Source organism: Octopus bimaculoides, chromosome 30, assembly GCF_046866305.1.
Source record: "Octopus bimaculoides isolate indiv1 chromosome 30, ASM4686630v1, whole genome shotgun sequence".
NCBI lineage: Eukaryota > Metazoa > Mollusca > Cephalopoda > Octopoda > Octopodidae > Octopus > Octopus bimaculoides.
In genome coordinates, this window is record NC_142957.1 from 8,884,437 (window position 1) to 8,898,014 (window position 13,578).

At 35.7% G+C, this 13,578-nt stretch overlaps 1 protein-coding gene across 1 annotated transcript in view; it reads left to right on the forward strand.

Moving 5' to 3' along the window:
• The window catches only part of LOC106877806 (plasmanylethanolamine desaturase 1), a 101,350-nt gene extending 92,953 nt beyond the window's left edge, over positions 1-8,397 (forward strand). The window contains exons 3-6 of the mRNA XM_089346297.1: positions 1,111-1,202; positions 2,790-3,008; positions 4,826-5,149; positions 8,315-8,397. Coding sequence (XP_089202423.1) covers positions 1,111-1,202; positions 2,790-3,008; positions 4,826-5,086 — 572 coding nt within the window. The 3' untranslated portion in view covers positions 5,087-5,149; positions 8,315-8,397. The remainder of the gene's footprint in view (positions 1-1,110; positions 1,203-2,789; positions 3,009-4,825; positions 5,150-8,314) is intronic.
• Positions 8,398-13,578: the final 5,181 nt, after the last annotated feature.

Below are 13,578 nucleotides of genomic sequence, written 5' to 3' on the forward strand. Positions count from 1 at the left end.
ATGTTTCCAGGAGATAAGGGTTCAATTCTCATGGACAGCCTTCAACTTCTTATCAACCATCGGTATGGTTGCGTTTACATTGCACTGGTGCAGGTGCTTTTTACATGGCACCAGCACCCATGAATCTGCAAGGTTAGAAATGTTTGACTGGAGAGGGATGCAGGGGACATGCCTGTATGCAAGGACAACCATGTACTTACTTAGGTCGACATGTCTTCTCGAACACAGCAAACCGCCAGGAGCCTCAATCCCCTGTCTATCCCCTCCGTGAGTCCCAACGTCTGAAGATCATTTCTCACCACTTCGTCCCATGTCTTCCTGGGTCTACCCCCTTCCACATGTTCTCTCTACAATTTTCGATCAGCACCTCTTAATGCAACTGTCTTCATTCATACACATTACATGGCCATACCAGAGCAGTCTTCTCTCTTGCACACTACATCTCATGCCTTGTATACCCATTTTTTTTTTCTCTCAAATCACCTACACTGTTGTATATGCACACAGACATCCCTGTACATGGCTTGTAAAGCTCTCACTAATCACTCATCAATCCCTAGCTTGTGCATTGCCTACCAGATAAGGGAGCAAGGACCCTGTCAAAGGCTTTCTCCATGTCAACAAAAGTCAGATACAGAGGTTTATTTTTGGCCAAGCACAAAAGCAAACTGCATCTCATCTAGGCTAACTCTCTCCCTAATCAATTGAGCAACTTTTATCACCTGATCAAGCAATTTGATGCCTCTGTAATTATTTCTGTCTGGGGCATCACCTTTGCCTTTGTAGAAGTTGACTATGGTGCTGCTACATCAATCATTGGGTATGATTCCTTCGTGGACAACCTGATTAACTATACGGGTACACACACACACACACACAAACACACACACACACATACAGAGCTAGACACGTACACACCTTGACGTGCACACATACATATACACACACACAGGCACACACTCGCAGCCAGACAGGTACATACCTAAACACATACACACACACATACACATAGACACACACTCACACACACACAATCACACAAGTCTATTGTACGTCAGCCATTCCATCCTTGACGGCCACCACATTGATCTTCCTTTTTTTTTCTTTCAGTATTTGGCATCTTGACAGCCGATTTTCTCAGTGGTCTCGTACATTGGTCTGCAGACACCTGGGGTAGCGTTGATCTACCTGTGATTGGGAAAGTAAGTAGTCACTTTTTTATGTTAACTCACCTGGCCACAGAGCTTCTGTCTTCCTGTCTTGCTAGAAATACCAGTCAAATCTCTCTCCCTCTTTAAAAAAGGAAGGTCATGGGAGATAATGTTGCCCAGTATCTTCCTTTTACTCAATTTATTCTTTGGACTCTGGCCATGCTGGGGCACTACCTTGAAGGGTTTTAATCGAACAAAACAACTCCAGGACTTATTTTTTAAGTCTGTTACTTGTTCTGTTGGTCTCTCTCTTTGCCAAACTGTTAAGTTATAGGGACATGAACAAACCAACACAGGTTGTCTAACAGTGGGAGGACACACACACACACACACACACATACACACACACACACACACACACACACACACACACACACACACATAAATATATCCAAATTGAAGGAATAGAGCAGGTAAAATTTTGGTTACATATGTTTCATAGCTAGCAGAATCTCAGAAGTAATAATTACTCAATGAGGGGTACTCAGCCAGGTACACACCAGGCCGAAGATACCTCAGTCAAATGAAAGTTACATTGTCGTGCAGGGATCCCAATTAAACCCACTGGAGAGGGTTTTTATTTGCATACCCAGCTGCTAACCATGAACTAAAAAATAATTTTCTTTTAGCTTTATTGAACTTTGATATGGGGGAAAAACTTATGCTCAGGTTGACCAAAACCTTGTAGAGGAGAAACTAAAAGAAGCCCATTGTATGTGTGTGTTTGATCCCCACCTCTGCTTGACAGCTGGTGCTGGTGTGTTTATATTGCTGCAACTTAGCAGTTTGGCAAGAGAGATGAATAAAATGAGTGCCAAGCTTTAAAAAGTTAGTGCTTGTGTCAGTTCATTCAACTAAAATATTTCTTCTAGGTGGTGCTCCAGCATGGCTGCAGTCTTATGACTGAAATAAGTAAAAAATGAAAGACACACACACACCCACACACACACTATATGTGTGTATATGAGCGAACATGTTACAATGAAGAAGAGAAATTTGAAAAGACAACACGAAACCGGTTATTTCTCAAAATACAATATTTATATACCAAAAAGATTTTATAACATTTTTTCTGACATAATTTAGATATATACTTTAACCATGTAACACAAGCCTTCTGTAGTTTTTTCACTCTTATTATCTTTTATACATCCAACCACGTGCTTTCACTTACCAACTTTCTCACCTATATATATATATATATATATATATATATATATATAGCTCGAAACGTCAAAGACTTTCTCTATTCCCGAGCGTTAAACTAATACATCCATTTGTTGTTTGCACCACCTGTCTTCGTCTGTTGTTTTTTTTCGTAAATTCTCCCATATATATATATATATATATATATATATATATGCTGTAAACTGGAATTTATTAACCTGGAAATTCGTCCTTTAATTTAATTGTATAAATTCATGCCTGTGGTCTATTACAGTTTTTTCTCTTGGCTCGTCCTGTTTTTCTGTCTTGTGTGGATCCCATCTTGTATGAAAACAAAACAGAATGACTCATAAAGCTGACAAACGTAACTCTCTGTGTCTCTCTCTATCGTTTTGTATTGTCCCTTTGCAGGCCTTTATCCGCCCATTTCGTGAACATCACATTGATCCTACATCGATCACCAGGCATGACTTTATCGAGACCAATGGAGACACATTTGCCGTCACAATTCCGTTCATGCTCCACATGTCTTTTAAGTTCACTCATTTCACCTACGACCAAATTAGGGACACATACAACTGGGAGTGCTATATATTCTTACTAGCTGTGTTTGTTAGCATGACAAATCAGGTAGGTTGGTATTGGTGTTGGTCACGCAATGCTGCCAACGCCATTTTTTTCTTTTTCTTTCCTTTCATTTTTTTTTTCTTATTCGTGTAGGAAGTGTTATGATTTATGAGAGTGAGGCATGGATAATGAATTGAATATTAATAATCTTAAATTGTGATTGTGAAGGCATGTGACCTGGTGGGTTATAAGTTGTTGCGCTAATGATCGCAAGATTGTGTGTTCAATTCTCAGACTGTGCAGTGTGTCGTGTTCTTGAGCAAGACACTTCATTTCACATTGTTCCAGTCTCCCCTTTGATCAGGGGTCACTGTTGGCCTACTTTCCTAACCAGTGGGATGGCATCATTTGTAAACTAAAACAATGCAAAGCACATTGTAACCAATGTTAGTCTATTTGGTCATGTGATCACGTGAAATTGTAATTAGGCTTAAAATTTGATGAGCAAAAATTTTTATTGCATCAAATTATTTTAATAATCATAAATTTCAATAACCTTAAAGTCTGATAATTTAAAATTAATCATCATCATCATCATCATCGTTTAATGTCCGCTTTCCATGTTAGCATGGGTTGGACGATTTGACTGAGGACTGGTGAAACCGGATGGCTACACCAGGCTCCAATCTGATTTGGCAGAGTTTCTACAGCTCGATGCCAACCACTCACCTTTGATAATATTAAATCATTCTTTTGTCCTCATCTTGGTTTCAGCCAGATTCTGTGACCATCCTGGAAGAATAATAATAATAATAATAATAATCCTTTTTACTAAAGGCACAAGGCCTGAAAGTTTGGGGGAGGGATTAAGTTGATTACATCAACCTCAGTGTTTCACCAGTAATTAATTTACCAAACCCCAAAAGGATGAAAGACAAAGTCAACCTCGGTCAGAATTTGAACTCAGAATGTGAAGACGGACAAAACACCGCTAAGCATTTTGCCTGGCTTGCTAACAATTCTGCCAGCTCACTGCCTTAATAATAATAATAATAATAATAATAATAATAATAATAATGATAATAATAATGATAATAATAATGATAATAAAAATAATGATAATAAAAATAATGATAATAAAAATAATAATAATAATAATAATAATAATAATAATAATAATAATAAAAAAAAAAAATTCTGCTTAATACCACAGATTTGCTTGTCAGTTGTTTGACTGTAACCAGTTGAGCATGTCCCTTGGTGGGTGAGGATATGTGCATCTCTGATCATGAACAGAAGTAGTGGGGGAGCATGTGTTGAGAGGAATTCTTTGGGGTTTGAATAATTCACTTTTGGAAACATGGGTGTTTTGCTCAACTTCCTTAAACAAACCTTATTCAGGGAGCTTTTGAGCAGGATGGGCTACTCAACCCAAAGAAAATTCTGACTGGGCCCCACCTGCGAGGTCATGCGCTGTTTATCTTGATATGAGATCACCATGTCGCACACATATGGTTGTGATGCATGTGCCTGGTGTACCCTTATCAGACGGGTAGTCATGATGGGTAGAATGGGCTTCGTATATTTTACCCCAGTGTCACTTTGATGGCATGCATTGCTCTCTCACTCAATAATAATAATAATAATAATAATAATAATAATAATAATAATAATAATAAAACAGTTTGATAATCTGAAATTTTTTTGGTAATTTTCAATTTTATTTATATTTAATTATTTTGGTAGTCTTAAATCGTAATTACTGCAAGCTTTAATCTTATCTCTTTCTCTCCCTTTTTTCTTTTTCTTTCTCTCCCTCCCTGTCGTCGTCGTCTCTGCCTGTGTCTCTATCGTTGCCGTTGTCATGTGATGGGTTCCAGTTTCACAAATGGTCGCACACTTACTTCGGTCTACCCTGGTACATACAGCTGCTACAGAAGTACCACTTCATACTCCCGTGTAAACACCACCGAATCCACCATGTGGCGCCACACGAAACCTACTTTTGCATCACGACTGGCTGGCTCAACTTCTTCTTTGAGAAAATCCGCTTCTGGTCAAGCCTGGAGTACATTATTGAGAAAACCACCGGACACAAACCTCGCACCGACGACATGAAATGGGCAAAGAAGATAGACTAAAACTGCAATGTGTGATTTTGTTTTTTTGTTCAATGTTTCACTCCAAAGGAAATCACACCGCAGGTAAATTACACATGGTTATCTCCCCCTTTCCGGATCCTATTTATTTTACTTTTGCAGCCCTAAGGGCAGCAGATAAGATGTCGTTATCTCTCTTTTGGGATCTTTCTGAATTGACGGGCACCACTTGTTTTCTTAACGAAACACTTTCAAACTTGGGATACCGGTAGAATGTGTCATATAAAACATCTTTTTCTCTTAGCCTTCTTAACAAAAATTTATATATCGCAAGTTATTTCATGTTAAAGTTGTCGTATTTCTGTAATTTCAACCAATCACTGACGTCTATTCAGCTGAATACAGTTACTGCTGTTTTTGTAAACAATAATTTTTGCTGGTGTCAAGATCGTTATTCCCTAGGGTTACAGTTATGTGTTAGGTTATGGCAAAAATAATCATAACCCTAACCCTAACCCTAACCCTAGAACTAACCCTAACTCTAAAACCGAACCCTAACCCTAATACCATGTAGTGACGCTCTAATAGGAGACGACTATTATTGTTCACTTTGTGGAAAGCTTACCCACGCATGCGCAGGGACTAGTTCCGGGAGGAACACGAGAAGAGTCTCATGCGTATGCGTGGAGTTCAACATCTAAAACGTTCCCGCTCTTTTCATTCTCTTTCTCGGTCAGCCGGCCATGAGCATGGACGGGTCAAGCTGTCTCTCCAACATTCCAACGTCTCAGCAACCATGCCTATTTCCTCCATAAATAAATATTGTTGTGTTGATAGTTCAGAATCAGTGTTTCGTTGTTTCTTTTGAATTTAATATAGGAAAGCGGGTGTACACTTAATGGTGTATAACTACTTTCCTATAACCCTAAAGCTAAAACCAGTACAAACGCACAAATGATGTTATAAATAACAGTACTGCCGATAGTTGTCGTTGACAAACAACGGCACTAATTTTATTCAAGGGAAAAGATCCCATGACACCGTTAGAACATGTTGTTTACATTCCACGGCAGTAATTGTTTTCACCTCAATAGACGTCAGTGATTGGTTGAAATTACCGAAATACGACAATTTTTTTACATGAAATAACTTCGAATACAAAAATTTTTATCTGTTCTATACCACAAAATATACAAGTATTCGAAGTTTGAAAGTGTTTCGGTACCAAAAACACTACATAAAACATAGATGAAAAGTGGTGCCCGTCAATTCAGAAGGATCACTCTTTTGTAACCCTGTTTAATAATAGATGGTTATCCCCGTTTGTGACTTAAAATACATCTACTATTTTGACTATGTCCCAATTCGTAACCTTATAAACCGTCGATAGTTTTACATAGTTATCTCCCTTTCTGATTCTCCGCATTTCTTTTTTGAGTTTTTATCTCCTCGTTTGCGACTCTCTTCATTACAAGTTGACAATGGATGATTACCACCTTTTCTGACCTTAGATATTATCTCCTTTGTAAATGTGTATCAGGCGATCTTTCGATACGAGTCCTAAATATCGGCCCTTTCCGTAAAAAGTGTCTTCGGCGATCTTTACCAAAGATCGGCCTTTTCCATGAAAAGTGTTGGAGAGAAACAGGGAAACGACGTCGTAACAGAGAAAGACATACAGAGAGCGCAATTTCTATTGAAGGGTTTATGGTTAGGGTTAGGGTTTGGGTTTTAGGGCTTGGGTTAGGGAATTCCGTCCCTAACCCTAAACACTAACCCTAAAACCCTAACCCTAACACCGTAGTGAAGATCATGCGGGTGTTACGGAAAAGGCCAATCTTTGGTAAAGATCGCCGAAGACACTTTTTACGGAAAAGGCCAATCTTTGGTAAAGATCGCCGAAGACGCTTTTTACGGAAAAGGCCGATATTTCGTACTGGTATCGAAAGATCGCCCAGATTCTTTATTATAAATTTTCCAGGATTGGGGTTGGGGTTTTAGGGTTTGGGTTAGGGAATTCCGTCCCTAACTGTAACCCTAACTCTAAACACTAACCCTAACCCTGACACTAAAACCCTAACCCTAACACCGTAGTGAAGATCGTGCGGGTGTTACGGAAAAAGGCTGATCTTTGGTAAAGATCGCCGAAGACACTTTTAACGGAAAAGGCCGATATTTAGGACTCGTACCGTAAGATTGCCCCTTTTTGTCACCCATGTAAATAACGGATGATCATTGTCTCTTGTGACTCTACATATGTCTTCTCTTTTATGAGTCGGTACCTCCTTAATTGCACCCCTATTAAATACGAGTAAATAACAGATGGTAATCTCCATTCTTGAATTTCATATCTTCTCTCCAGACCCTGTTTATCTCCCTACACCTTTTTACCTTATTAACTGCTGCTTTCCTTTCCTTGTGGTTCTGTATGCCTTCCCATGTGAAACCCTATTTCGTAAACATATTAGCTATGATAAACAACAGTTATCTCCCCTTTCCATAGCCCCATTTATCTCCTCCTTTTTAACCAGTCGTCATCTTCCAATTTCGAGACGCTATTCACTGGGTAAATGACATGATTATCTCCCCTCATCTTTTAACTATCTATCACAGGGGATTTCAAACTTTTTGACTTGCGGACCCCTTTATATTTCAGGCTTTACCTTAGGGACCCCCTTATAAACGCTTATGAAATTTATACATAAATATTTGCTTAAAATAACATATACTTTTACATTTATTTATTTAACAGTATTTAACAAATAGGTTTATTGTCAATTAAAAGATTTTGATTAAAACACATATATGAAATCAAATTGCCCATAAAAAGTATTTGCTGTCCACGGACCCCCTGTCCTGCCCTTGCGGACCACAGTTTCAAAACCCCTGGTTTAGAGTCAAGATTTGGCTGCTATTTTCAGCATGGCGGTATCTCTTAGGTCAGGGGTTTCCAAACTTTTTGACTTGCGGACCCCTTTATTTTTCAGGCTTTACCTTAGGGACCCCCTCATAAACGCTTATGAAATTTATACATAAATATTTGCTTAAAATAACATATATTTTTACAATTATTGATTTAACAGTATTTAACAAAATAGGTTTATTGTCAATTAAAAGATTTCGATTAAAAACCATATATAAAATCAAATTGCCCATAAAAAGTATTTGCTGTCTACGGACCCCCTGTCTTGTCATTGCGGATCCCCTCTGGTCCGCGGACCACAGTTTGAAAACCCCTGATCTATCATATTATTATTATTATCGTTTCAGAATTGGATGTGTCCTGCTGTGGATGTTAACTGGAGTTCAATACCAAGGCATCCATCCATCCATGCCCTCCACTGTCGATAGAAGTATACTCACCAATCATATTGACAACAACAACACTCTTATATAATCAACCAAAGCCTCTGCTTCTCTCTCTCTCTCTCTCTCTCTCTCCCTCTTTCGTCTTATCCATCCATCCAGCAGCCAGCCAGCCAGCCATACCCATCACCCTAGAAAGGAACTATGCTATTCACATATATATATATATGTATATATATATATATATATATATATATATATATATATATATATATATATATATATGTATGTATATATATAAAGCTATATAACACACTCACCTAGCTTGCTCCTATGTTTGCCTCCCAATCCAGCCATGGCTGTCACTGTGAGTAACCACCTAAATTTCTCTGTCTTTCACTCCCTCTCTCTCTCTCTCTCTCTCTCTCTGTTATCCATGCCCTTTACTATGGGTAAATGCCCATCCCTTCCCACTTGTCTCTTTCCCCACCTCCATCCATGACTCTCACTGTGGATTGACATATAATCACCTACACACTATACCTTAACAATTGCTACTACTACTACTACTACTAGTCACAGAAAATTTAGTGACTTGTAACCCCTTACTCCTCTCGACTTCACTCACGCCCCCCCCCCCCCACTTCTGAGACCAATGTCGCCTTTTTCCCTTCGAAATCTGAGATCCCTGCCTCATACTCCTCCACTGTTTCTCTCTCTTTCTCTCCCTGTCTCTGTCTATCTTCCGTCCCATTTAAACACACATACACACAGAGCTTTCCTGCTTGCTGAATCTGGCGCTGGAATCAGCCCCTAGCCATCTAACCGCAGCAAATATTTATGTACAAAGAGAAGATGCTGTCTTTTGCTTTACTTATTTGTATTACAGCATAAACAATATATGTGTGTGTGTGTGTGTGTATATATATATATGTATGTATATATGTATGTGTATATATGTATGTATATATATATGTGTATGTATGTATATATATAGAAATATGTGTGTGTGTGTATATATATTTATATATATATGTATATATAGATTTATATGTATATATATAGCGATTCATACATGTATGTATGTATATATATATATATATATATATATATATATATATATATATATATATATATATAAATATATATATCGATTTAGTCGTATATATATCTATATAAATATATATATATATATATATATATATATATATATATATATATATATATATATATATATATATATATATATATATATATATATATATATATATATAGTGTTACATATATATATTGATTTATGTATGTGATTTATATGTATATAGATGTATATATAGATATAGATATATTTAGAGATTTCTATATATATACATGTATATATATATATATATATATATATATATATATATATCCATTGCACGATATGTATTGCATACATAAATGCATAAGATATGTGTTTGTTTGTGTATGTATGTATGTATATATGCGTGTGTATGGTATTTTGTGATATGTATCTCTGCTATAATTATGTAATAGTATACAACATGTTATAGTATGGAATATATTGTACATACATATAATACGTATATATACGCATGTGTGTATATATATATATATATATATATATATATATATATATATATATGTATATATATATATACTTATGCACACACAAATATATTCATATATATATACACACACACATCACTCTATATATAATTGCTTTTTTTTTTTTTTTAGTTAGTAGCATTGTAAAAAAGTGACTGATGCAACATTAGTACTACTAATAGTAGAAAACCAACTCTTTTAAAATAAAAAAATATATATATTTGAAGCTAAGCAGAATTATTTGAAAGCATTCTCCATAATGATTAGAAATGTTGACGGTCATTGCAGAAGTGCAATTGTTTCTGACAGTATATATGCGTACATGTGTGTATGTATCTATATATATATATATATATAAACAAGACATAAATAATGGTCTTATATTTCTTTCCAGTGCCTGTCCTTGTGTATAAGTGTATACACAATCACACACAAGTGTATGTGTATATATATATATATATATATATATTAGAAAAAATAATAAGGTACTCAGATATCTGGATGGTTGTACATTTACAGATTTTTTATTAATATGTCACATGATTTTTAAAGATCATATATTAGCGCTTGCATCTATTCTAGTAGACTCTCCAAACCTCATATATATATATATATATATATATATATATATATATATATATATACACTTATGTAAGTACATAGACATATGCATGTGTATATATATATATATATATATGTACAAATATACACCATGTATATATGCAGAATGTATCTCTGTGCATATATATATATATATATATATATGTACACGTGTATATAAATATACACACTTTTATGTCTTGAGGTTATTCAGTTAAGGTACTATACCATCAGATGTGAGTTCGAATCTCGCCGAGGTCATCTTTGCTGTTTCATCCACCCTTGGGTGGATCCAATGTAATATAGTCCCCCCCCCGTCATATAATGGACTCTTCCACTCCCCTCCACTCCTTCCCTTGTGTCCATAAAGATAACACAATGGGTAACAAAGTAATCCTTCCACTCTCTTTGCCCCTTGTCCCTTTTGTCCTGGCCCCTTGTCTTTCTTGCTGCTTTTCTCCCTAGCCCCTGTTCTTCTTATTGTTGCTCTCTTCGCCTCTGTCACTCCTGCATATTATAGGCCCTGAGAATGATAAAGTTTTCGAGTCTGGTGCTTCATTATATGTCATGCATGCATACATACATACGCATACATATACACACACACACACACACACACACACACACACACACACATATACACATGCACACATCAAGCTAACTATCTGTAAACATATATATATATACACACACACACACACACATATATATAACTACATAGATATCTATCTATACACATACATACATGCACAAATACATACTCACGTGTGCATGTATATATATATATATATATATATATATATACGCACACATATGTTATGCGTGTATATATTTTATATATATATATATATATATATATATATATATATATATAATATTTATAATATGTATATAATGTGTATATATATATATATATATATATATATATATATATATAAAATGTGTATATAAATATATATATATATGTAGAAAATGTGGATGTATATATAAAGTTTATATGTGTATATTGTATATGTAATGTGTGTGTGTGTGTATATATATATATGTATATATATATATATATATATATATATATATATATATATATATATATATATATATACATATATATACATACCTACATACATACATACATACATATATATATATATATATATATATATATATATATATACATACATACATACATATATGTATATATACATACATATATATATATATATTTCTTGCATTGAGACACCACCAAACCACTTTGCTGACGTTGCCTTTCACAGTTATTTTTTTTCTTTTTCTTGTCAAAGCGAGGGGAATGTGGGGTGATTTAAGTTAAATTACATTTTAAAACATCAACTATGTCCTCTGTGTGTGTGTGTGTGTGTGTCTGTTGGACGAGGGTGTGGGTCAGAATAAATTGATTCTGTTAATCAAATGAGCCTTACCCTCCTCCCCGCCCACTGTCGTCTTTCCACTTCTAAATGGGCCCCCATGCCTTCCACTCCTGTCTCTTTTTATCTAGTCAAATCAAAAATATTATTATTATTATTATTATTATTATTATTAATATGACACGCTGGCAGACTTGGTAGTGTTTCCGACAAAAAAAAAAAAATGCTTTGCGTCATTACATTCTGAGTTCAATTTCCGCCGAGGTCGACCCTGCCTTTTTACCCTTTCCGGGTTGATAAAATAAATACCAGCCAAGCACTGGAGTTTGATGTAATCTACTAGACGTCCCTCCTCTAAAATTTCAGGCCTTGTATCTATATTAAAATTATTATTATTATTATTATTATTGTTATTGTCCCTGTGGCTGTTTTGTAACTCCTCTCCCCCCTGCTTTTTTATATCTAGTCCCTATGCTGTGTTCCCTCAGCGCCTTGCAGGGGAAGGGGAGGGGGAATGAAGTCCCAACCTGTTACCATTCCTGTGGCCAGTAAAGAATATATATTTTAACAGAACCGGTAGAGCATTGAATGGGAATGGAATTGCCTTGTGTTAATTGTAATTATGATTCCTTTTTTTTTTTTTTTTTCATGTTCTGATTTCAAACCTCACCAAGGTGGACTCTGTCCTGTTTTTTTTTTTTTTCCTTTAATTCTCTATATTTTCTTTAGTTTTTCTTGTTTTGTGGAATCGGTGGAGCGTCGGAGAAAATGCCATGTGGTGTGATATTTCTTCCGGCTGTTTCCGTTCTAGTTTCAAATCCCACCAAAGTCAACTGTGTCTTTCATCCGCTTCAGGGTCCTTGAAATAAAGTATCAGTCGAATACAGGGGTCGAAATAATCAACTGTGCCTCCCCCCATCCCCACCCCGCACTACTCGCTGGCCTTATGCCAAAATTTGAAACCATTTCTTTTCTTCTTTTCATCCTTTCAGGGTCAATAAATTAAGTACCTGTGAAATATTGGGGTCAGTGTAATTGACTTGTCCCCTGACCCCAAATTTCAGGCCTTGTACCTTTAGTAGAAAGAATTATTATTTTTATTATTATTATTATTATTATTATTATTGTTATTATTATTATTATTATTATTATTATTATTATTAAAGATGGTGAGCTGGCAGAATTGTTAGCACAGTGGATAAAATGCTTAGCAGCCTTTTGGGGGTCAGTGAATAAATTAAGTACCAGTTGTGTACTGGTGTCGATGTCATTGACTTCAATCCCCTCCTCACAAATTCCAGGCCTTGTAGAAAGGATTATTATTATTATTTTTATTATTATTATTATTATTATTATTGAGCTGGCAGAATCATTGGCAGACTTGGCAAAATGCTTAGCTGCATTTTGTCTGTTTTTTTACTTTCTGAGTTCAAATTCCACTGTTTCGGGGTCGACAAATTAAGTACCAGTGAAATACTGGGGTGGATGTAATCGACTGACCTCCCCCTCCCGAAAATTGCAGGCCTTGTGCCTATAGTAGAAACGATTATTATTATTATTATTATTATTATTATTATTATTATTATTATTGAAGATGAGTAGAAAGAAGACCAAGGAAGCACCTGACTACATTCCTTA